This window comes from Sitophilus oryzae, unplaced genomic scaffold (genome assembly GCF_002938485.1).
Source record: "Sitophilus oryzae breed Bouriz unplaced genomic scaffold, Soryzae_2.0 scaffold_359_pilon_pilon, whole genome shotgun sequence".
Lineage (NCBI taxonomy): Eukaryota > Metazoa > Arthropoda > Insecta > Coleoptera > Curculionidae > Sitophilus > Sitophilus oryzae.
Window position 1 is genome coordinate 738543 of NW_022146928.1, and position 26307 is coordinate 764849.

Genomic DNA, 26307 nt, shown 5'->3' on the forward strand with positions numbered 1-26307 from the left:
AAAGTAATTCGTGTGAATCCATTAGCCCGCTAACGCAGGGATTTATTTTAAAATTTATGTATAAGTGACAAAAATTCGCTGTTCAAATACATATCATTCGCAAAGTCTAGTGCAGAACTAGATTCTTCTGATATAGAGACTATATCTTCATTTCCGAGAATCTATAATCGTGAGAAAACGTGTTGTTTTATATTTTTTTTGAAACGGTTGTATGTTTCCAAATTCCTACCGACATTTTGATCTGCAGTACTTTACCTTAGTACTTTACCCTTTGATATTAGATAATACATACTAATTTCATTCTCGACTTAAGACTATTTCCGGACAATAGTCTATTGTTTTATTAGGAGTAAAAATTATATTTTTTTTGACGATGCTGTACCTTTGAAGGACCATCGTAAAGTTATTCCGACGTTACAGGGAGGCACAAAAAGTACATTTTTACTCCGAATAGAACATTCTATTTCTTTTAAAATATTACAAATATTTTTTTCATAAATTTCAAACATTGCAAATAATATGAACAGTAATCAAGCAACAATTTGTACACTCGTTGAATTTGACACTTAATATCAGTTTAATAATATATTTTTGTACTTTTGTCCTTAGGCGTAACCTTAGATGGTGTAACAGTGTTTTACTTTTACGCCTAGGCGTTAAAATGACAAAAGTTAATATCTTTGAGGTGTTTGAAAAAAAATCATTTTGATCTGAAGCGAGCGACTTTTTTTGCGGAATATATCGGTTACCGATGTGGAAAAATGACAACGCGCAGTAGAATTGTTAATGTTATCGGTATCGGGCAGAATTATAAAGATTATATATTTAGGATAGGACTTCAATTGGAAACAAGTCCTAGTCATTTGGAAATCCGATTTAAATATTGTTTTGAATTAAAATCAAAAAAATCTGATTTAAACCAAGAAAATTTGATTTAATCAAAAAAATCTTATTTTTTTGATTTTTTTTAAATCATGATTTTTTCCAACCCTGATTGTGGGTATCGACAAATTTACAAGAAAATGTTTTTAATCTTATCTAAAATTACAAGGCTGACTATACACGGGAGTAAATAATTAATATGTGTCGTAGTACCGCTGTTCTTTGGTTTCGTGAGCCCCAGTTGGTTCGGTTCATCTACTTCATTTGTTAGTTGATTTCCCGCAGCTGGATACCACGTTTCAGTGGATGGTAAAACGGAAGGATTCCACATGGACGTTGGAGCAGTGTTAAAACTTGATGTTGTAGTTCTTTGACCTTCTTTTGTTTTGCGATGCGTTGGACCTACCAGAAATTATGAAAATATAATAATGTGATTGAAATATAGTAATACAGTGCTTTTCAATCCCATACAGACTTCAAAAAAGTTACAGCAATATACAGGGTGGCCCGAACTGTATTCCGGAAACTTCGGCAGCATATTCTGCAGATAAAAATAAGTAAAAAAGTCGGAGATACAGGATGTAGAAGTTTCATTTTTATTTCGATTTTTTCCAAATAATTTCTAAACTAACGTCAATATTTGGATGAAAATTGGTGTCTGGGAGCTTTTTGACATGAGAAATTTGATTTTGATGTCAATATGACTCCTATTTGTAGAGGGCGCCACTTACATATTTTTTAACTGGTTTGAAGAGTAATAACTTTTCGTCCGTATCTGTATAAAACTACTGAGTGAAAAAATGTACATTTACGTAAAAAAGGTATCTTGGTAAACATCGTTACAAGTAATGGTTATCGAGATATTTGGAATCGAAATTATCAGTACCTGTCGTCAATAACATAAATTTTCAGTCAAATAACTATCTACTGGACATGTTTATTTTTTGTCAAAAATGACGTATATTGCCTATTTCCATTCTAAATATCTTGTGAACGGTTGCTCGTAGCGATTTTTACCAAGAGACATTTTTTGCGTAAAAAATCACGGAAATGTATCATGACATCAAAATCAAGTTTCTCATGTCAAAAAACTCTCTCCCAGACACCAATTTTCATCTAAATATTGACGTTACTTCAGAAATTATTTGGAAAAAAATCGAAATAAAAATGAAACTTCAACACCCTGTATCTCCATAACTAAGCATTTCAGGACATTCATTTATACGAACTTTTTTACTTATTTTTATCTGCAGAATATGCTGCCGGAGTTTTCGGAATACAATTCGGACCACCCTGTATATGAAAGTTGTATTTTTTTAATGTCACACCCTATACACCTATACACATATGAAAGAAAATTAAGGCTCGTTTCATAAAATCAGCTTATGTTAAAACTGTACGGATATTGACAAGTTTAACATTTTCACAAATTGAGGAACAAATTTTAAATTATACCTATGGGGAGTTCCATTTAAAATTATTTATTATTTATATACTAGCCCTGGTTACTTCATCTGTGTGGTTTGTATTTTAATGCATGCGACAGAGATAAATATAAATGACTGGTTGACAGATAGAGACAAAATAAAAAGCGGCGGGGTTTCCATTTGAAAAAAGTGATTTATGATAATTTTTTAATCGCTGAATTCCATGACAGCCGCGGCCAATATTATATGACATTCGAACAATTTAATTCTTGAAATAGATAGCCACATGCCTTCTCTTTATGCCACAGTGGCTGTGGTAATCACTAAATTTGTCGTTTAGGTTACACCGATTTTTAATTGACAGGCAGTTTTTTTCCTCCAAAAATTCTAAATATTTTTTTTCTCAAAAACGGTTAATGTTAGGTATAGAGAGTTTAGAGATATCAGAATTCATAAAATTTTACAGAAAATTTAAGTATGTAATAAAAAATGAGGATATCCATTTAAAATAATAAGGTAAGTTGCTGTCAATTTCCGGTATTTCCGGAAGTGCGCCATATTGAAAATATTTTTAATTGATAGATCTTATTGTGAAACAGTGATGTGCAAAAAATTTCCGATCTAGATATTGTAGTTCTTTAGAAACTTCTAGTGCACGCTTAGCCTGGGACACCCTGTATATCCTTACCATTCACATGATCACTACCCGGCTTATTAAGCCCTTCAAACACATCCCATGCTGAAACAGTAGCAAATTTTTCTCGGAAGATGTTATCCTCGGTAGTTGAGACATCCGAAAGCATTGGATAAGTGTTGCTCGATACACTAGAGCTCGAATCTGTAGACCAGCTGTTTGATCTGCCATATGATGAAGGTCTCTTCCTTGAACCTAAGTGTTGGGTCGGTAATGAAGACGAACCTAGAAATTTTAATTATTTCTACTTATTGTTATGCTGTAATATTTACGATTAAAAAAACAAGAAAAATAGATAAATATAAAGTATCTTTGGTAACTGAAGATACCCTGAGATTCATAATATATAGATGTATATAGATAAATAATAAAAGAGTTTCTTGCCTTGAACTGCTATATAGAAATTCGACAACAAGTCGGATTTAGATACTCTGCATTGTGTTTATCCATTTTGTGGAATCAACCCAAGCTCACCTGATGATGGAGTAGGGCTCCGGAACCGGTAGTGAGAGCAGGTTGTTCCCTATTATGACGAACACAGTGTGGAATTAATTTCTATAGGCAGTTCAAGGCAAAAAACTTTTATTGTTATGTAATTTTATTATAGACCTAAAAACTGCAAGAAATAGTTTTTCATTTTATAGATTATGTAGATATATACCTACCCGAATATACAAAATTTTCCCAATCTTCTGTAGGAACGTTCGATGTAGCCCAGTTACTTGATGTAGAGACTGATACTTTTGGTATTCGTGAAGGTGATATCTCCTTAAAACCGATATCGTGACGTACTGTACTCCAGGGGTAAGTTTCACTGGAAACTGTACTTTGTATAGACGTTGGATCGGATCTATCGGAATATGATCTTATAGAATCCTGAGGAGTTGCACAATCACCAGAATTGGGTCTAAAATTATTAATAATTATGTATGTTAATATATGAAGGGCTTACTGTAATAACATGATAAGTCACTCAACCAGAAATCAGTTTTATTAACTAGTAACTAGTGATTTTCTTGGTTTTTATCCAACAAATTTGTTAGATAAATAGCGAGTTAAAAACTAAAGTAACTCTAAAACGTCTTCAAATTTATATTTTATTGATAGTTAAATTTACACATTTTTTCAAAACTGCGAAGTCTAATAATTCAGAATGATGGATTTGTGGCATATCATATTACAATAAGCTCTTCTTCTTATATTAAATATACAGGGTGGCGCCTCTCATACGCCGCGGAAGCTCCAGGGAAAACGGTAGTTTATATCGAAATAAAATTTTGGTAGCATATGTAGGTTAATTGAAAGCATTTTATAAAAATATATAAAATTATACAGAGTGTCCCCAAAAAAAGTTACACATCAAAGTTGTGTTTTTTCTAATGGAACACCCTATATATTAATTGCTTTTCGGATTTTATGAAAAAAAATAAAGGTCAGTTTTATTAGAAGCATATATCTAAAATCTAAGGATTTTGACATATTTCACATTTTGTAAAAATGAAGAGTAAATTTTAAATTTCGATAACAGCTACCTAAATTTTAGTTGACCTTTTATAGCCTGATATTTAAATACAGTCACCATTGAATCTTAAACCAAATTGAAATTTGGCCCAAAAAGTTATACAGGGTGAGACAAAATTAATATGGAACATTAGTCACGTTTAAAAGCAAGATACTCCCTTATTTTAAATGGAACACCCAATATATTTTTAGGGTGTTCAATGGGGAATTTATATATCTTTAAAATATTATTAAGGTTGCCTACCCCTCAGACAAAGATTTTCCTAGATATTTTAATTTTTATGATTTTGCGTCGGTAGATTTTTATTATTCGAAAATATCTAGGTGGCTGTGTGATACACGTTTTGTTAATTTAACAAAAATTAAATATTGTAGAAAAAAATACTCAACAGTCATAAAAAGATACACGTTTAAAGCATATTTTAGTTATTGCAGAATTAAAACTAAATATAAACCTATAACTATGTGACAAAAATTAGCCAGTAGAAATCAAATACTCAAAATGCTTCCTTTCCTGTTAACTGCATAAAATGATTGTCTTTTCAAAAGGATCTTTTCATTTAAAAATGTATATGTGGAGCTCTACCTCGAAAAGCTGCTAGAATAATTTTTCTCATGTTGTCGACAGTAGTTGGTCGAGTTTTGTAAACACTGTCTTTAACATATCCCCATATAAACCCAGACTAGATAAAATCAGGAGCATTTAAGTATTCTATTAATTGGTGAATGCACACTAAATTCACCAACTGATAGAATCATATCAATTCTCTCTGATGTAGGATAAGTTTGCATTTTCGGCAAATTTCTGAGAAATGTTTTTGTTTTAACTGACACAAAATGATAACTACAGTACGTCTGTCCGTTCTGTGGCTACGGAGTATCCGTGAGAGGGGAAACGATATTCTCTCGATGTTTTTCGTAAAAAATTAGACGACGAGTCCCATCAATAAAAATTCGACAAATTTGCAATAGCCAATAAAATGAGTGGGCGGAGCGATTTGCGGTGACGTACTCGTCAAGTCGACGTATAAACTATATTGCTGTTTATTTAAATGTTTTTTGCCCGCATTCCTTTCATAGACACAGATCGAGCAGACGAACTGTAGTTGTTAAAGTTGGACTAATTAGACAGCTATGTTGCAGTAACGTCAGACATATCACAGCCACCTAGATTTTATCAAATAATAAAGATCTACTCCGATCAAATCATGTAAATGGAAATAGGAAAAACTATGTTTGAGGGGTAGGCAACCTTAATAGTATTTTGAAGAGACATGAATTCTCCATTGAATATCGGAATAATATACTGGGCTAGGTTAGGTTAGGTTAGGTTTAGTTAGTTCCATTTAAAATAAAAGAGTAACATGCTTTTAAAGGTGACCAATGTTTAATATTAATTTTGTCTCACCCTGTATAACTTTTTGGATCAAGTTTTAATTTGATCTAAAGTACAATTGTTAATTTAACAATATATTAGGCTATACCGGGTTAATTGCAATTTAGGTAGCTTTTATTGTAATTTAAAAATTGTTCTTTATTTCTAGAAATTGTCAAATATGTCAAAAACCTTGCATTTTAGTCATATACTTCTCTTCTAAAACTCACCTTTATTTTTCTCCAAGAATCCTAAAATTAATTAATATATAGGGTGTTCCATTACAAAAAACACAACTTTGATATGTAACTTTTTTTGGGGACACCCTGTAGAACTCTCTATATTTTTAAAAAGTGCTCTGAATTAACCTACATATCATGTCCACAAAATTTCATTTCAATACAAACTGTCGTTCTCCTTGGAGCCTCCGCGGCGTATGAGAGGCGCCACTCTGTACAGGGTGTTTCAAAAAACATGTGCCATCTCTCGTGGGGAGATTCCTCACGTAAAAATAAGTTTTATTTTTCATATCAACCTAGATCTAATTCTGCTTTGTTTCGTAGCTACAGGGTGACAAACTCTCGAAATTTTGAGGGTAAAAGTTACTATAAATGCGACAGTTTTAAATAAGTACTCATTGATTCCTCATCAAAAAATATTAAAAAAATTCCTATAAACATGGGTATGGAAATGCATAGTTTTGGAGTCTGTATATTACAATATATTTTAATTATTTATTTGTATTTATATCACCAGTTGTAAACTTACATGTAGTTTATACATTGATCGTGTAGAAATCTTAAAGCTTTGTCCAATGTTTGAACGGCAAATTTAGATGCTGGACCATCTTGAACACCTCTATCGCATATTCTTCTTGTCTCGCGTTGGACACACTGCTTAAACCGATCGTGCGAACTGTTATAAAAAATATACTATAAGGAAATAACATTAAGATTGTCATTTTTAGGGTTCCGTACCCAAAGGGTAAAAAAAGGGTTCGCTGTCCGTCCGTCCGTCCGTCTGCAAGTCACAAAGCTCTATCTTATGAGCCGTTATAGCTAGACAGTTGAAATTTTCATAATGTATCTATGTTGCCGCTATAAGAACAAATACGTGAACACACTGAAAAAAGAATTAAATAAAGGTTTATAAATAAAAAAGTACTTCCACTAAACATTATCTTTTAAGTAAGAATTTTACATAGAATCTTTGAAGTCCTCGGTGGCCGCGTGGACGTTGGAGCCGTAGTAAGGCAGGTTCGAATCCCAGTCAAGGCGACTTTTTTTTAATCGTTTTTTTTTAATTTTTACATATTTTTACATATTTATTTTTACTTTTTATATATTTATTATTGATTAATACAATTTTTAGTAATGTGTTTCTTATTTTTTTTTAAATTACTTATACGCGCATTCAAAATTTCAGCTAAATCGGAAAAAAAGTTTATAATAATATAGTGTCTAATGTTGTATAATGAATGGTACGGAACCCTTCGTGCGCGAGTCCGACTCGCACTTGACCAATTTTTTATTTACCAGCATAGTGTAGATTTTGATATTATTTCACCTTGATCAACCTGGTCTACCAGCAAGTTATAGTGAGATCCACAGTGTCTTATTTCTGTTATGGTACTTTTTATGCATGGGGCATGTCGTAGGTATTCTATAAAAAAAAATCTAGAAATAACATACAGTATGTCCCCGGATTGTCTTTACAAGAGGAAAAACTTTTTTATTATTAATATTTTCAGAGAAATGCATTCTTCATAAAAGTTTTTGCTTGTTCTAAAATAACTAATCCATGGTTACTCCCGTACATAATCTGGGGACATACTGTATACTACCAAAAAGGATTGAAACATATACAGGGTCGCTGATATGTATGGGAACGGTCGATTATTAGGTAAAATTAAATTTAAATATAAAAGTTATAGGGTTTTTAAATATTTATTACCGGGTAATAAATTTAAGTATACAGGGCCGGTTATAAAGTCGTGGCACATTAAAGTTTCATTTTTTTTAAATGGAACCCCCTGTGTGTTATTGCATATTTCGGTTCTTCCTTCAATTCTAAGCAGAAATCGAGATACACATAATGTACCTGAAACCACTGACTTGAAAATATCACTTAAACAATTCGATTTAATTAATTTCAAGGTGTTCGGTTTCATTTAACGATGCCATTCTGCGGAAACTGTGATACTTAATAATATTTGACATTAGTTTTTAAGTTAGCAGTTATAGTTGTATAAAATGAGATTATATCAAGTCTGGAAATTACAAAATTTTCGTTTAACATTTCAAAATTAAAAAAAAATTATTGAATTTAGCTACATAATCGTAATACACATAATGTACCTAAATTCAACAATTGTGTGTGCCTGATAGTATTTTATGTTTAAGCTATATTTCTGATTGCTAGTTTTTCAATTATCATCCTATACATTTTTAATAAAAATGATCATCACCTGTTTACCTTTTTGATAATCGGGATGCATACACATTTGATGTATGCTTTCAATTGGACTTTCAACTGCTCTATTGAATTGTTTTCTCTGTGATTCAGTGAAGCAACTCTCAGTGTACGTTTTCAGACAGTCAACAAATCTGTTCCAGGTGCGACAAACTAAATCTATGTCATCTAAGTTATCTGGAAATACTAAATGAGCTTCCTAGAGTGATTAAATAATTACGTTTAATAAATACAATAATTAACGAAATTAATTCTAAATGTTAGAAGCTTACCTTAACCAAGGGATCTGCTATCCTGACGCATCTGTCATATCCATTTTCCGAACAGTCCCGTCTTTGTGCCTTAACAGCACTGATCATTAATAAAAGCGCAACTAAAATGTTCCACCACATATTCCTAAAAAGATAGTTTACGATAGATTGCAATGATTTTTTTTATTTAAATATATAATAATAGTATATAACAAATAAAATATATATAACATACGAACATCTTTCAAAACACAAAATACACTTAGATCTATTTTATCACATATTAAACCAATGAATACAGAACAACAAACAAAAAATGTAATATACCAAATACCATGCGATAAATTTTACATTGGTGAAACATCTAGACCCTTAAATGTTCGAATTAAAGGACACAAAGATTATTTAAGAAAGGAAGATTTTCACAAATCGATGATTTGTCAGCATTCTTGGGACACAAGGCACAGAATAAATTGTAATAACGCCAAAATTATAATGAAAGAAGCGATAGCCTCTAAAAAAAAATAAAAGAGGCTTTTTTAATACAATCTAATAAAAATAATTGTATTGCTCATGCATCTGTAGATGTTAGTAATGTATGGCAATCGCGTTTTTGATTTTAAATAACATAACATAAATAAACATAATATACGTAAAAATTAAAAATAATCATACAGAAAATTTGGGGTTTTTTGGTTTTACCTTATTAAGTAATTGTTATCAGGTAGCAATTGATAATTTTGAAGTTTAACGGTTTTTGTAGACGTATCTGTCTTAAAAAACTAAAGTGTTCTAGAATAGTTGAATTTAAATATTTTAAATAGTTTTTTTCTTTATTCTTATTTTTTTTTGCTTCCGACGACGGAAAGAGATAAACTTTCCGAAACGTTAAGCATTTTTTTGTTCGTTAGGCAAATTTGTATATCTTTAAACCTAACTTCTGACAAGTAGTTTCCGTTTGGGATTAACGCAGAAGTGTTTACATAAAATAACTATTTTATTTTGTAGATTTTCTTGCAGTTGCGAAATACCTATATAGGATTTTTTGGAGAGATGAATCCGCCACATAGGTATAGACATTTTTTGTAATAATAGTGTTCCATATATTATGGATATCATTTACGTGCTTTAGCAGTGGCAAAACCTAGCTGGCTCTGCAAGAACTGGCTGTATTACTAGGTAGTATCTTAGTGTGACTAGCACTACGCATCATATAGCTATATCAGCCAGTCAGCTTCGTTAGTTTTTGAGTACCCGAGCTTTAGGTACGACACAAATGATGATGATGATTCAGCATACGCAGACCTTGAAAAAACCTATGTACGATTTCGCTGTAAAATTAATAGGCGAGCCAATGTAGAATGTTTAGGAGGGGGATTAATCACGGCGACCTTATAGATCTATTGTGTGATCCCCTTTCTTTAGTTATAACGAGTTATAACTCATCATACAGTCTCAGGGCTTTAACTAAAGCCAGTATCTGAGACAGCTCCACAGTGGCCAGCTCTCCATCCTCGACATCAGCCGTACCAAAGTTCATGGCACGAATGGTCGTCGTCTCGGCGCACTCAGTGATAAGGTGTTCTGGTGTTTCCCCATTTTTCCCACAGAATCTGCATTCGCCGTTTTTTCTCAGCTTCAGCCTACTGAGGTGTTCGTTGAGGAGACAGTGTCCTGTTAGAAACCCCGTGGCAATCCGAAGATTGTTTTTACTTAAATCAAGGAAAACCTTTGATTTTTCTCGGTCGTAAGTTCTGAGGAACTTTTTCGAGCGTCTTAGACCGTTGGAGGACACCCATTCCAAGTTACGGATGGAGTCTTCCAGATTCTTCAGTTCTGCTTTCAGTTAGTTCCCGTTTGGAAAACAGAACGGTTCTGGTCCATTTAGTGGAGTGTTCGCTCCTTTTCGAGCTAGATCATTTGCTTTTTCATTGCCTTCTGTCCCTTGATGAGCAGGCACCCAGAGTAGGAGGACTTTATTTTCTTTGTCTAATTTGTTGAGCTTCTCTAGGCATTCTTTGACCTTCGAATTGATGGTTATTGAGTTGATCGCGTTAAGTGCTACTTGACTATGGGATAGGATGGTAATTTCCTGTTTTCGATATTTCCTATCTAAGATAAATTGTACGCATCTTTCGATAGCGTAAATTTCTGCCTGAAGCATACTGGGGTAGGTGCTCATTGGTTCGGAGTATTTAGTTTTCGGCCCAAATATACTCCTATCCCTGTCCCTGTTTTGGTTTTGGAAGCATCAGTATACGAGGTTATGGTATGGTCTTTTATATGCTGAGTAAGGCGTTTCTTTCTTCCAATCCTTTTTATTTCTCAATACTACAGTCAGGTGTTTCTCAAAGTTGTAAATTCTTGGTATGTCATCCACTGGGAGTTGGAGGACTGGACTTTTCTTTTTGAGGGTGTTCAAAGCCCCTGACCTGAAGGCGAGCCAATAGTTGGACAGTTAAAAATTTGCATGGAATTTCCTATGGTTCCAACCAAGATACACCGCCCAGTATAGGCAATATACAGAACTGTTCTACGTATTTCTGAAACTTACTTTTAATATTTTGTCTAAAAATTCTTTGCTTTGAAATATTCTGTCTAATTATAAACAGTAATTGATTATTCTACATAATTCTCATGTAGCTAATTTTTCCACTAAAGGAGGCGGTATACTAAATGGCGTAATGCTCACGAAATATCTTTTGTTAGAAAATAAATTTGGTTCTTATCTGGCACAAATTCGTCCCGATTGAAAAAGATATCCGCCAAATAAATTAAGTTAAAGCACGAAACTTCCAAAGTACAGTTGGCTTTTAATGTTTTATTATCTTTTTATCAATTGCGAAGTAAGTACATAGTGTGCTTCCTTCACATTTTTAGTGCAATTTTCTAGAAGATAGATGATACTGCAAGAAATGTTTTTTACCCATAGATAAAAAGGTGTTCTACCATATTTTGTTACAAGTAATAGGTAGTTATAGGTATAACCTTTATTTCTTAATGGCTCTTAAGCAGTATCTCATCCATGCTGTATTTCTAGTGTTAAGTTAAAGTATACACCATTACACTTAAAATTCAGTAAATCAATAGAAGGAAGAATATATAAAGGGTGGTTCAATCCTGGTGCTATACAGGGTGGTCGAAATTGATCTGTTTTAACAGAGAAAACCTATTTCCTGAGTACATAGAGCAAAACCGACTTAAATGTCATGGGCTCGATTTCTGAGACACGTTTAATGTCATAAACCGCCAGTTAATATTTTCACTACCAACTGAGATACGGGGTCTTTTTTATTTTTTTACCGTTTTGAAAATTGCCCATTATTTTTTTATTTCGCGGAATAATAAAATTCTCTAAAGACGTTCTTAAGGCACTTTTTTAAGCACAATCCAGTGGCGTAGTCAGTTTTTTCTATATTTGTTTTTTTTGTCAGAAATAATAAAAAATATAATTATTTAAATAGAAATCATAGTTGGGGCTATGAACTTAAAAAATGCTGATGTTTAACCCTTTCCAACGATACAAAGTTACGGAAGAAATGAGAGAAATATTAGGGTTTTTTATCTTTATATCGAAGCAGGCCTTGATTTTGTGTTGACCTAGTTGTCTAATTATTTTCTATCGCAATTTAACATTATATATTATTATTTATCTGCAAAATTAAAGACTTTTGAAAAGATAAATCAACATTCTATATTAGTTTTAACAACTACAACGCCATTAAATGGAGAATTTAGAGAGAATCGGATTGGAACAAGGGGCCCCATATCTTGGCCTGCTAGGTCCTGCGATTTAACTTCTTTCGGATTTTTTATGGGGGAAATTTAAAGACCTTATATATAAGGGAAGAACCATTGGGACGAGAGAAGAATTGCAGAAGGCTACTAGGCAAGCTTTTGGACTTATTACACCAGTTCGCCTAATAAATCGCTGTAACTCTGTGCGAAAAAAATGTGGTGCTCAGTTTGAACATCTTAGATGATTTTTTTAGAAAACTATATTCGTCCCTCAAAAAAATACTTTTTTTTCTCTCTGTTCTTTGTTTATTGTATCGATTTCAATTGTAATTACTAAAACTAATATAGAATGTTAATTTACCTTTCCAAAAGTCTTTAATTATGCAGATAAATAATAATATAGAATATTAAATTGCGATAAAAAATAATTAGACAACTAGGTCAACACAAAATCAAGGCACACTTCGATACAAAGATGAAAAACCTAATATTTCTCTCATTCTTAGAAATAAGTACCCATAACTTTATATCGTTCGAAATGGTTAAACGCCAGCATTTTTTAAGTTCATAGCCAACTATGATTTCCATTTAAAAAAAATATATTTTTATTATTTCTGACAAAAAGAGCAAGCATAGAAAAAAACTCTCTACGCTACTGGATTGTGCTTAAAAAAGTGCCTTAAGAACGTCTTTACAGAATTTTATTATTCCGCAAAATAAAAAAGTTATGGGCAATTTTCAAAATGGTCAAAAATTCAAAAAGACCCTGTATCTCAGTTGGCAGTGAAAATATCAACAGGTGGTTTATACCATTAAATGTGTCTCAGAAATCGAGCCCATGATATCTATGTCGGTTTTGCTCTATCTAGCCAGGAAATAGGTTTTCTCTGTTAAAACAGACCAATTCCGACCACCCTGTACAATACATATAAAGGAATCGAGTTCGAAAAGTCTGTACAGGGTGGCTCGAATTCGACGCCCATCATTGGGATTTCGGAAACCGTAAGAGATACAGGATCGGTTAAATGGAGGCAAAGTTGCGCAATTTGATGCTCAATAAATTGCCGTATTGCATTTTGAAAAAATCCGAATATATTCGAAAAAAAAAACGGAATTTTCAATTTTGTCTTCTATTATTTCCTGGCTTTATTTGTTAAGATAACTTAAAATGAAAAACCCATTTTCATGGCCACTTTTTCTGCTCTATAACTCTGTGTGATTAAATATTGACTCTGACGTTTCGGCTTTTGGCGACCATCATCAACTTATTTTTTTCAAATACGGACCTGATTTTTTTTTTCAATTTAATTAAATCTTTTCATCGCTCTTAAAACACTATATATAGCCACTTTGATGTTTGCCGACGTTTCGTACAGGAAATTCCATCATCAGAATATTTTATGCAAAAAAAAAATAAAAAATAAAAATGAAATAAAAAATAAAAAAAAACCAACGATGAGCGTCGAATTCGAGCCACCCTGTACCTGGAACAAATTTAAAAAATTAATACGTAGACGACTAATAATGATCTAGAGATAACAAATCAATGATTTTTTTATTGACTGTATGTCAGAGCATCACTGAAAAACTAATGCATCGATTTTGATGCAGTTTTTACTGTGTTATATACCGGGTGCGTCTCAAAAGTGGCTCACCCTGGCTCACCCCTATAATTTTTTTTTATTTTTTCAGTTAAAAAAAACGAGATTTGGTATGTTAGTATATGACATAAATTAGGATTGATTGACGTATTCATTTGTTTTCCGTTACTTCCTGTTTCACCGGAAATGCCTACAACCAGTGGCGGATACAGAGGGGGGGGGCCTATGGGGCCCGGGCCTCCCCTAAAATCTGTAAATTGGGTTAAATATTAGGCTTTTGGGTTAAAAGTGGCGCCCTAAAAGGCATATTTTGCATTATTTTTTATTTGGGCCCCCCCTAAAATAAATTTCTGTATCCGCCCCTGCCTACAACTTTTATCACCCTCGGTATTTTTTTACTTTATTCGATAGAAAATAACACTCAGAATAGAATGACATATCATATGTATCACCCATCCCGTATAAACCTTCCCAAAAATCCGGACAAAATCCGAACGTCATAATTTTTACCAATTTATTTTTTACCGATATAAGAGCAAAAATAGTATATTGTTTTATTAGGAATAAAAATGATACTTTTTGGCTGTACGACATACAGGCGAGGCACAAAAAATCATTTTTACTACAAATCGAATATGGTATTTTTTTCAAACGCCACAAATAATTTTTTAAACAATTTCAAACGTTTCAAATAATATAAAAAAATTAAAAGTAATACCTTGTAAGTAATTATATACAGGGTGGGTCAATGGAAACTTTCCACCCCAATTTTTCTCGTTTAAAATTAAAATTTGGAAAAATGCTTGGACACGTCGATTTAGTTTTTGAGGCGGAAAAGAAAATATCATAAAATCACTTTCACACCTATAAACCCCAAGGCGGGGGCGGCGCCACCCCTAAATTCTTAAATGGAAAGGGGGGCCGAGTGATACCTCATGTGAAAGGTCTTTCATTTCCCTTTTTAATGATATAAGATATCATGTACTTTCGTTCAGTAGTTTTAGATATTTATTGATTTAAAGTAGATTTTAATTTATCAGCTAAGTGGTGAAAAAATCGGTTTTTATTTTTTTTCTCTTTCTGTATGTATTTTTTTGACAAACTATGTATACTAAAAATTTTAACTAATCAATCTGCATCGATCCACGCCCAAAAATCTTTCACTTCGGAATAAGTGAAAAATGCTCGATTTTGGCCGGGAAAATTTTTAGAAATTTTAAAAAATAAAAAAAAATTAAGCTTTTTTATTTAAAAGCTTAATTTTTAGTATACATAGTGTGCCAAAAAAATTCATACAGAGAGAGAAAAAAAATAAAAACCGATTTTTTCACCACTTAACTGATAAATTAAAATCTACTTTAAATCAATAAATCTCTAAAACTACTGAACGAAAGTACATGATATATATGTCATTAAAAAGGGAATTGAAAGACCTTTCACATGAGGTATCACTCGGCCCCCTTTCCATTTAAGAATTTAGGGGTGGCGCCGCCCCCGCCTTGGAGGTTATAGGTGTAAAAGTGATTTTATGATATTTTCTTTTCCCCCTCGAAAACTAAATCGACGGGTCCGGGCGTTTTTCCAAATTTTAATTTTAAACGAGAAAAATTGGGGTGGAAAGTTTCCATTGGCCCACCCGGTATAAAGAAACTATGGTTATGCTCGTTGAATTTGACACTTTATGTCAGTTTAATAATATATAATATTTTCGTACTTTTGTATTTAGGCGTAAAAGTAAAAAAACCTTTTTAAACTTTTTTCCGCAACTATACAATTTTTTGGAAAAATATAATAATTTGAACAAACATATTTCTTTAACAATTTTTATATATATAAGTTTTTTTCTGTCTCTAGAAGTATAGCAAAATAATTAATGTTATAAAGTATTTTATATAAACAGATAATTCAGGGCGTCCAACAATAGTTTGGAAAACCCTATAACAGACAAAGAACGTATTATTAGACCACTAAATTACTGAATTTTATCTTTACATTGACTCACACGTTCAGTAATTTGCAAACATTAAACCCATAGATCACTTTGTATTAGTCCGTTATCCAGGGTCATATCTAAATAGTTTTTGCGGGGTCACCAAAGAAAGTAGTTAAAATGCTGGACACGCAACGACACAAGACCTATTTTTATTGTAGTAAAACTAATGATTTTCTTTAAGAATTCTGGTGAATAATACTTTAAAAAAAGAGGTGATTTTACTCTCACCTAAGTAAATTATATTATTCCTACCTTGTCTCAATTGATTTTTTATTATTTTTTATAAAAAAGACAGGTGATTCTAATATTTAAACATAGACATCCAAAATCTCATTCAAATCCGAAAAAGGTTGATTCTCACTATACCTTCCATATCGGTTCCTTTCCGTTTCCCATCCGATTTCATAAAATATTATATCATGCAAATGAATAGGACAATGCATACTATCCGTTCCGTTTCCCTTCCGTTCCATATCCTTTCCTTCCATACATTTTTTTGGCGGACGGACTGAAGTGTACCTATCGGAAACATCGTTGTCAAGTTCTTACATTTGTACCAGCTCTGTTAACATTATGCTGATATTTATTTATTCTTTCACCTCTTAATTAAATCTAGTACCTTTTTCAAAAGATACATAATGATATAAATTGTACAATAAAAAGTATGGAACTGATACGGAACAGAAGCTTACGTATAGCGTCAATACAATAAAAATACGGAACGAATATGGAATGGATATGTAATGGAAACGGAAGGTATAGTGGGAATCAACCTTTTTACGGTTAATATATCTTAAAAAATGTGTTTATTTTTTTAAAGTTTGATGCCCTCTAATGGATAAACAAAGCATTTCGTATAGATTGTGTCCAATGTGTGTTAGGTTAGGTATGTATATATTTCCAATGTCCAACTTATTATACTATATTATAGGTTGTTTATGTATCTATATATGTATGTATGTCCAATGTCCAACTTATTTTGATTCCAAAAATATATAGTAGTTCTAAGTCCACGGAATATTGAGACATCCTATATTATTGGGTGTCCGGATTTGGAAAAACGCCTGAGAAACCTGACTGCAATTTAACTTAGTAAAATATTTTACAGTTATAATTTTAGTTATTTTTTATACAAGACGATAAAATGGCATTTTATCGTCAACCGAAAAGATTAATTCACTCGCGATTTCATCCCTCGTGAATTAATTTCGGGAGAGGATAATGCAATTTTATCGTCATGTATAAATAACAGTGGCGGACTAAGCCTGTCGGGGGCCCGGAGCGGCAAAGCTAAATGTGGCCCCTGGTCTGCACATTTTGTAAAGATTGAATGACTTATGAATAATGGTTGACAAATTTCAAGTATTTATATACTCACTGTAATAATTGTAATAAAAATTGATATATATACAGGGTGTCACAGAAATAAGTGCAAGTATTTTAAGGGATGGTAGATAAAAGAAACATATTTTTTCTTTATCGTTTTTCAAATAAGTCCAAAATAACGGAGTGTACGAAAACGTTTTTTAAAAGCTATAATATAATAAAGCTAAACGGAGTTATTTTACTTCGAAAATTTGTTAAAATTTTGAAAATCCAGAAAAGATCCAGTGGTTCGGATCTTTTCTGGATTTTCTTTCTTGTAAATTTAATTTAATACCTATGTTGTCATATTAACAAGAAATTATGGTTTTTAACTAAAAAGTAAAAAAAAATCCCAAAACATTTTTCGAAAAAATTTTTGGGAAGTTTTCAATTTTTTTTTCGCGAAAAAAACCTCATATGCGTGTTTCTGGGGTTGAACTATACTACCAGTGAAAATACTAGCACTTATTTCTGGGACACCCAGAGGAAAAGACAGACACAGATTACAAGAGGAAAAACTTTTTAATTATTGACTTTTTGAAAAAAATGCGTTCTTCATAAGAAATTTTGCTTGTTGTAAAATGGCGTTTATAATATTCTAAATATCCATACCGTTATAGAAAAAATAAAAAAAAAACATAAAAATGTAGTTTTTTAACGTAATTTTTCCCCAAAAAAAACCTAAAAAAACTAAAAGGCTATGGTAATATAATTTCGATCTCATTTTTTGATAAATCGTTATAATTAATTTTGATTTACGTCATATTTTTTGATGTTAAAATATCACATTTTTCCGATAGCTATTATCACCTTTTCCGTAGCGTTGAACTAAATAAATTTTGTGCTTCTTTAACATTTTAAAACAGCAAAAAATATAACTTTAATTAAAATAATTAAAAATTAATTGAATATTACCATAGAAAGGCGTTTTATTTTTACTAGTTCAAAAATTCAACAACATTTTCATGTTTTTTTTTATTTTTCTCTAAAACTCAAAGTCTAAAACGGTATGGAAATTTGGAAAAGTATAAACAGGAATTACCATTTTAGAACAAGCAAAAATTTTTCCCGGACAAAATTACAATCCGCGGACATACTGTAGATATAAATATATTATTCATCGGCAGTGCCGTTTTTATGTAGGGATCCGACGGGCCCCGACCAGAGGATTAAGGGCCCCAGCTCCAAAAAGGCCTCAAAAACGATAACATCAATTTTTTTAAAGCTTATAATAATACATTTAAATTGAAAAACGAATGCAATTTGACGTAATAAAACAATCCCCGAGCGAATGTTTGCATATATTTAATGGCAATATATGATGACAAAGTGATGGGAATACTGGTTCCACATAATATAAGCCACGTTACTTCCGCGACCGTTCCAGGTAAATACCGCGATTTTGTAAGGGGCCCCTTACAAAATCGCGGTATACTCTTATATAGGTCCAAGAATAAATAATTATTATTCGAATATAAAAAATAATAATTATTCGATATTCTAAACGAATTTATTACGAGTAGAAAAAATATTGTGCTGGGTTGGCGTTGGTTTCTATGTAATTTGGGGAATTGGAGCCAGAAATGGCTCAAAACGAAATAAGTAAATTACTAACAGATATTCAGGCTGACGCGACAAACGCCATATCCAAAGCACTTCCATTTGAATCCGGCATAATTTATGAAAAGGAATACAAACATTTTCAAAAATGGAAGCAATTAAAAAACGTGCGAGAAGAAATAAAGTTTTTAACTTATCCTCGCTGTTAAAGTATCATTTAATCTACCCTTGCCGTTAAAGACGGGTTAAAGTACTATTTTATCTACTATTTTTGATAGATATAAGGCAATTTTAACAGTTGCTATGAAAAAAAAATAATTTCTTATACTTAGTTTCTACGATGCTACAGCTCTACTTAACCGACGCATGTTTCAAAGTACCTATTTCTATACTTTGGCGCTCAAAATTTTCGCTTTTGGTGCACTCCTGGAAAGTGAATGTTTTTTTGGTTTATATTTTGTTGATTTCGGGGCTCTTATTTGCGTCCTATAAAAGTTCATAAATAAATTTATAGATTCTTTTTTCCGACGCGACGTCGAGATTTTGTACGAATTTCAGAGTTTATTTAACCGGATTTCTGAGTTCACTTGTCCGGAATTTCCAAAAGCCTTTATGGAAACCCTAATTGAGGATTAAAAAATAGGATTTACTTAAATTCTTAGCGGCTATTTTACGGAAAATAGTTAGACACTCTAGATATTTTATTGATTACTATTTTCTGGAGACCTATTTCGAGTGGCTGAAATAACCGGTCTTAGTTCTATAAAGTGTTGCGTGTTGAGGTTGTACAAAGAACAACCGGAAATGACCCAATGGTCGGCCGCTATGAAAATACTTTTTCTTTCTTCATTTATTCGTACAAACATAGGGTTTCCTATGCGCAAAACGTACCGTATCTTTAAAGAATCTGATTATTTTGATCATAGGTATTAGTCTGATCGTTAAGGTAAGAAATATCTAATTGTGTATGTTTTAATCAAAAGATAAAAAAATAGGTCACTATAGCTATTTAAAATTCTTAAAATAGACGTCGAAAGGTTTTGGAGAAATATGTTAAGTGGTATAAAAGGCATCCCATTTGGAAAATGGGAATAAATTTATAATTATAGTATTAAATCCTATGATATATGCCTAGTAAAAATATAGAATACACGGCAAGTATCTGATAACTACTAGCCGCAGTCGTACGGTGCTCTCCTGTAAAACCAGTGAAATGGTGCTTATCATGTTTCCCTGGACCCATCGAATCAGAGAAGAATTACGATTGTTCTTCTCTGCTTCGAACACTTTTGTGATATAATTCGTTGAGTTAGAGAATTAAATGTATTATTTAATGCATTTAATAGGGTATGTTATTTAAAGGAAAGTAACAAAAATGTCACATCAATCACGCTATTTAAAAGTCCTTCGGGAAATATAATCATGATTGTTCGTCACAGTGGATACCTCTTTACAATAATTGCTATTATTTTATTATAGATCAGTGGCATTGACCTTAGTGTATACAGGGTGTCCCAGGCTGAGCGTGCATTAGAAGTTTCTAGAGAACCACAATTCCTAGACCGGAGATTTTTTGCACATCATTGTTTCACAACGAGATTTATCGATTAAAAATATTTTCAATATGGCGGCACTTCCGGATATACCGGAAGCTGACGACAACTTTCTTATTTTAAACGGGTGCCTTCATTTTTTATTACATACTTAAATTCTATGTAAAATTTTATGTATTTTGATATGATATCAAACACTCTATACCTAACATTAACCGTTTTTGAGAAAAAAAATATTTAAAATTTTTGGACGAAAAAAACTGAATGACAGAAATATGTGTATAGTCTAAACGTCAAATTTAGTGATAACCACAGCTACTGTGCCATAAAGAGAAGACATGCGCCTATCTATTTCAAAAATTAAATTGTTTGAATGTCATATAATAATGGCTGCAGCTCATGAAATTGAGCGATTCAAAAAGTATCATAAATCATTTTTTTCAAATGTAAACCCACTTTTTTTATTCTACTAGTGAAAAGGAATTTCAATTCGTTACCTTTTTACTATACATGTTCCTATACCTAAAATAAATCGTTTTTAAGTTATTTAAAATTTAGTTTTAAACCGTATATTTTTCTTGATTTTAACCAGTAGCCTATGATTTTAAACGTCAAGTGATGTAAAACAATAGATCTGGCAATGTCATATTGTGACACTTTGTTAAAAACGCAATATGTTATCGATCATCCTTTGCAAGCCAACTTTGCGTTGTTTTTTTTTCAGGGTTGATACAGTATATTATTAATATAATTAATAATATCAACTATTAGATATCACTAAGGAGCGAAAATAGGACACATATTTTTATAAATACACTTTATAAACTTTTAGGGGGGGGGGGCAACAGTATTTACAATATAGGAAATTCAAATAATTTGTTTTCTGACAGATGGAAATAAATTGTCTGATTTTTTGACACTTGTTAGTTAGTGACTTTTGGCAGCAATAGGACGATATGACATTTGAACAATTTAATTTTTGAAATAGATAGCTACATGTTTTCTCTTTATGTCACAGTAGCAGCAGCTGTAGCAATCACTAAATTTGACTTTTAGGGTAAAAAAATTTTAAATATTTTTTTTCTCAAAAACGGTTAATGTTAGATATAGAGTAGTTTAGGTGCAAACTTTATACAGGGTGTTTCAGAAAACATGTGCTCTCATCTCTCCTTGTGAGATTCCTCACGTAAAAATAAGATTTTTTTTTCATATCAACATAGGTGCTTTGTTTCGTAGCTACAGGGTCTTAAAATCTTAATAATCTTTCGATTAATTTTCATTTTCTTCCATGTACCTACTTCCTTCACAACCTACTTTTAGTGATTTAAATGAAATTTTGAGGGTAAAAGTTACTGTAAGTACTACATATTTTAATGCTAAAAAAGCGTCGATAAATTTATCAGGGGCGTGCATATGGGTTATTATTGTAATATTTTTCAAAAAAAACATGTGCGCCACTGACTTTTTTTCTTTTGATATCAAAATTGTGTAGGCTCTTTAATGTCATTAACAGTTATCTCTTGATTTTTATTTTAATTTTATTAATCACAATTAATAAAATTAAAATAAAAATTAAATTAATAAATTATATATTTTATCTAATTTATTATTAAATATTATTACTATTAGTTTTTATTACTATTAGTCCAATTTATAGCAATTTTAAATAAAAAAATAATGGTATTTAAGATAATTAAAAAAAACTAATTTTAAAAAGTTTTAACATCCTGCAACTCTAAAACTATATGCATTTCCATATCTATGTTTATAGAAACTTTCTTTCATATTTTTTGATGAGGAATCAAAGGGCACTTATTTAAAATTTTTGCAAGTTAATGATATTAAAATATTTTAAAAGTTGCTGTTGACTTGGATCAAGGCAAATTAACAAAATTGCGTTTATCTCACTAAGGAGGCCAAAATCGACAAAATATTAAGAGACAACTTTTAATCGGCATTAAACTGCTTACACCCTTTCGCTAACAAGATAAAAAAAAATCAGTAGCGTACATGCTTTTTTAGAAAAATATTCCAGTGATAACCCATATGCACGTTCCTGGTGAATATGTCGACACTTTATTAGCTTTAAAATATGTCGCATTTATAGTAACTTTTACCCCCAAAATTTCATTCGAAACGCTCAATGTACTCGGAAGAAAATTATAATAAATCGAAAAAATGACTTTAACACCCTGTAGCTACGAAACAAAGCATAATCGGACCCATGTTGATATGAAAAATAAATCTTATTTTTACGTGAGGAATCTCCCCACGAGATATGCCATATTTTTTGAAACACCCTGTATATTTAAACATTTAAAAAATGGTTTCAGGTATCAGAATTCTGTCTTACTCTTATAGAGTAAAGTTGAAATCAAAGAATTATATTATAGCTTGCTTATTTATAATTTTATTCCTATTAGATTTTTTATATTCGACTTTCATATTAGATAGAAAGGTGCAGAACCATCAGTAAACAACATTTGTTACAGTCGGTTTTGCTATTTTATTAAGTATGTCGCAAGGGAAATATTTAAATTATAACTAAAAAAGTTTTTCTTTTAAAATTTCGAATAAAACAATGCTGCGCGGTTCAACAAAGCGTTGGCTTTACTCTTAAATTCCGGAAATTGGCACCTAGATCGCTCACAATGACGAACCTTCATTTCCGCTAGATCATTGGACCGTTGTGAAAATACGTATCCTCTTTTACAGGTGAAATATTGAAAATTGTTAAGCAGTGAAAATATTTTCTATAGCTATTAATAATCTAGATGTCTGCCATTTTTTTCAATATTAATATTAAATTAACCTTATAATCTGAGGGGTTTTCACACCACTTATTTTTTAGAAGTACGTATTTTAGGATCTTATCAATTTAGGTACTTATATATTTAGCTAAGAGGTGCCCGGTGGCGTAGAGGTACAGGCTCTCGTCTACCAATCTCAAGGTAGTGGGTTCGAATCCCACACCCGGCATTTCATCAGCCGACTATTTTTATTAAAATAAAAATAGTTTGGGTACCTAGGTCGACTCAGCCTTAAATGAGTACTTGGGATTCACAATCCTGAGGTAATAATAGGCGGTTGAAACGTAGTGCTAGCCACATTACCTTTCTTGTATACCGAACGGCTCTAGTATGGCAAGCTGTACCTTGCTAGTCCCAAGGCGTTAAACGCTATATACGGGAGCTATTATTATTTATCAATTTAGGTACATTAGTCAAGTGGCTGCCAATATATTTTATGCTTTTGTGAATTGGAAACTGTAGATTTCTTCATACCATTTATCATGGCTTGTTATGATTTATTTGCTTATTAACATTATAATAAACATGCTTATAGGAAATACTATTTTAGCAGATTTAAGGTTGATTCTCACTATACCTTCCGTTTCCATTCCATATCCATTATTCCATATCCGTTCCGTATTTTTTATTGTATTGATACTATACTTAAGCTTGCGTTCCGTATCAGTTCCATACTTTTTATTGTACAATTTATATCATTACGAAAGTTTTATTTTAAAAATTTGTATCTTTTATAAAAGGTAATAGATTTAATTAAGAGGTGAAAGAATAAATAAATATCAGCAAAATGTTAACAGAGCTGGTATAAATATAAGAACTTGACAACGCTGTTTCCGATACGCTTCAGTCCATCCGCCAAAAAATGTATGGAAGGAAAGGGTATGGAACGGAAGGGAAACGGAACGGATAGTGTGCATTGTCATATTCATTTACATGATATAATATTTTGTGTGAACGGAAGGGAAACGGAAGGGAGCTGATATTGAAAGTATAGTGAGAATCAACCTTTAGGTAGGTTATACCCAAGGGTTATACCTATATTTATTTTTAAGCTGAATAAAAATACAGTATATCCCCGGATTGTCTTCAAAAGTGGAAAAACTTTTTTATTATTGACATTCTGGGAAAAATGTATTCTTCATAAAAAAATTTGCTTGTTCTAAAATGGTTAATTCCGTTTATTCTTTTTCAAATTTCCATATCGTTATAGAGAAAGTTGTTGAAAAAAAGACAAAAATATATTAGAATTTTTTCCTAGTCCTAAATATGTCCTAAAGTCCTAAAAACCAAGCGATTCTATGGTAATATAATTTGGTTTTCGTTCTTTGATGGATTGTGATTGATACAAATTTAATTAACGTCATATTTTTTACTGTTTTAAAACGTTAAAGAAGTACAAAATATATTATATTTTTTATTATATTTTTATTCAAAAACATTGTTCCATATAAAGACTATACCTACTCGTTTTGTTAATTTAAGCATAATTTTTTCTTCCCTTACAATGGTGTAAAAATTCAATATGGTGGCCATAATAACTTCACTGTTGCCCGAAATCTGGAGGGTCTAAGTAGTGAATATTTGCCAAAGGCTATATATTTCTCATAAATTGAAAAAAATCCTTTATGGGTATTTCGCCACTGCACTGCAAGAAAAATCTACAAAATAAACTAGTTATTTTTTGTAAACACTTCTGCGTTAAACCTAAACGGACACTGCTTGTCAGAAGTTATGTTTACAGTAATAAAAATTTGCCTAACGAAGAAAAAAATGCTTAACGTTTCGGAAAGTTTATCTCTTTCCGTCGTCGGAAAATAATGGGTTTTTTTGGTTTTACCTTATTAAATAATTGTTATCAGGTAGTAATTGTTAATTTTGAAGTTTAACTTGATATAATGTCATTTTAACAGAACGTCAATGGTTTCTTTTAGACGTATCTGTTTTAAAAAAAATAAAGTGTTGTGAAAAAAAAAGTAAAGTGTCAAATATTTTAAATAGTTTTTTCTTTATTCTTTGTATTTTTTTTTCTTCCGACGACGGAAAGAGATAAACTTTCCGAAACGTTAAGGTGCGTATTCATTATCCGCACGAACGAACGAACGTACGCTAGTGGTATGGACGGGGACCGCACGATAGGACCGCACGAGAAGACCGGAGGCATTTGTTGGCGAACGCCTTTGATGTACCGACTCGAAACGGATGGTCGAGCGAACGAACGAACGGCCGCATGCGTTCGGTCCCCGTCCAAATATACCGCACTTTCATTCGTTCGTTCGTTCGTTCGTTCGTTCGTTCGTTCGTTCGTTCGTTCGGATAATGAATACGCACCTTTAAGCGTTTTTTTCTTTGTTAGGCAAATTTTTATTACTGTAAACGTAACTTCTGACCACAGTTCTGACAAGCAGTGTCTGTTTACGTTTAACGCAGAAGTGTTTATAAAAAATAACTAGTTTATTTTGTAGATTTTTCTTGCAGTGCAGTGGCGAAAGACCCATAAAGGATTTTTTTTGGAGAGATGAATACGCCACATAGGTATAGACATTTTTTGCTACTAATTGAACCTGTAAAAAATATAAATAAAAATTCAAAAATACATTGAAGAAAAAACATTACTATTGAAGTTTACACAGATTCTTAACTAATTGTTATAGATAACTTTAGTATGATTTATAATCAAATAATTTAGTTTTCATATTTATCTTGGTGGTTCGTGATTTATTATTTCCTTCAGAGGTTAATAAAATTAATTAAATATTGCTTATAATAAAATTAACGCATTAAAATGTGACCAAAACGTTTCTTTGTGATTTTATTTTTCTAAACAATACTTAAATTATAAAAATTGTAGGACTTGCGACATTCATATAATAATACCAGGATATGTACATCCCGTCAAGTATACACTTTGGTGTAAAATACAAAAATTATTCATTATACTTAATAATATTTTTTGCAAAATAGCATTTTTTTCATACGTGTTGTGAAATCATGATTTTTATAATCAGAGAACGAATGATTATCGAAAAATTTCGGTATTTTTGCTATATTTGTATCTTTCTATGATT

General features: G+C 31.7%; 1 protein-coding gene across 1 annotated transcript in view; it reads right to left on the reverse strand.

Moving 5' to 3' along the window:
- Positions 1-963: 963 nt before the first annotated feature.
- Positions 964-26307, reverse strand: part of LOC115885064 — a 28701-nt gene continuing 3357 nt past the window's right edge. Inside the window, exons 2-8 of the mRNA XM_030903826.1 lie at positions 8644-8767; positions 8375-8570; positions 7435-7561; positions 6668-6814; positions 3669-3910; positions 2998-3228; positions 964-1284 (exon numbers count right to left, since the gene is read on the reverse strand). Of these exons, the coding sequence (XP_030759686.1) occupies positions 1013-1284; positions 2998-3228; positions 3669-3910; positions 6668-6814; positions 7435-7561; positions 8375-8570; positions 8644-8763 (1335 nt within the window). The 5' untranslated portion in view covers positions 8764-8767 and the 3' untranslated portion in view covers positions 964-1012. The remainder of the gene's footprint in view (positions 1285-2997; positions 3229-3668; positions 3911-6667; positions 6815-7434; positions 7562-8374; positions 8571-8643; positions 8768-26307) is intronic.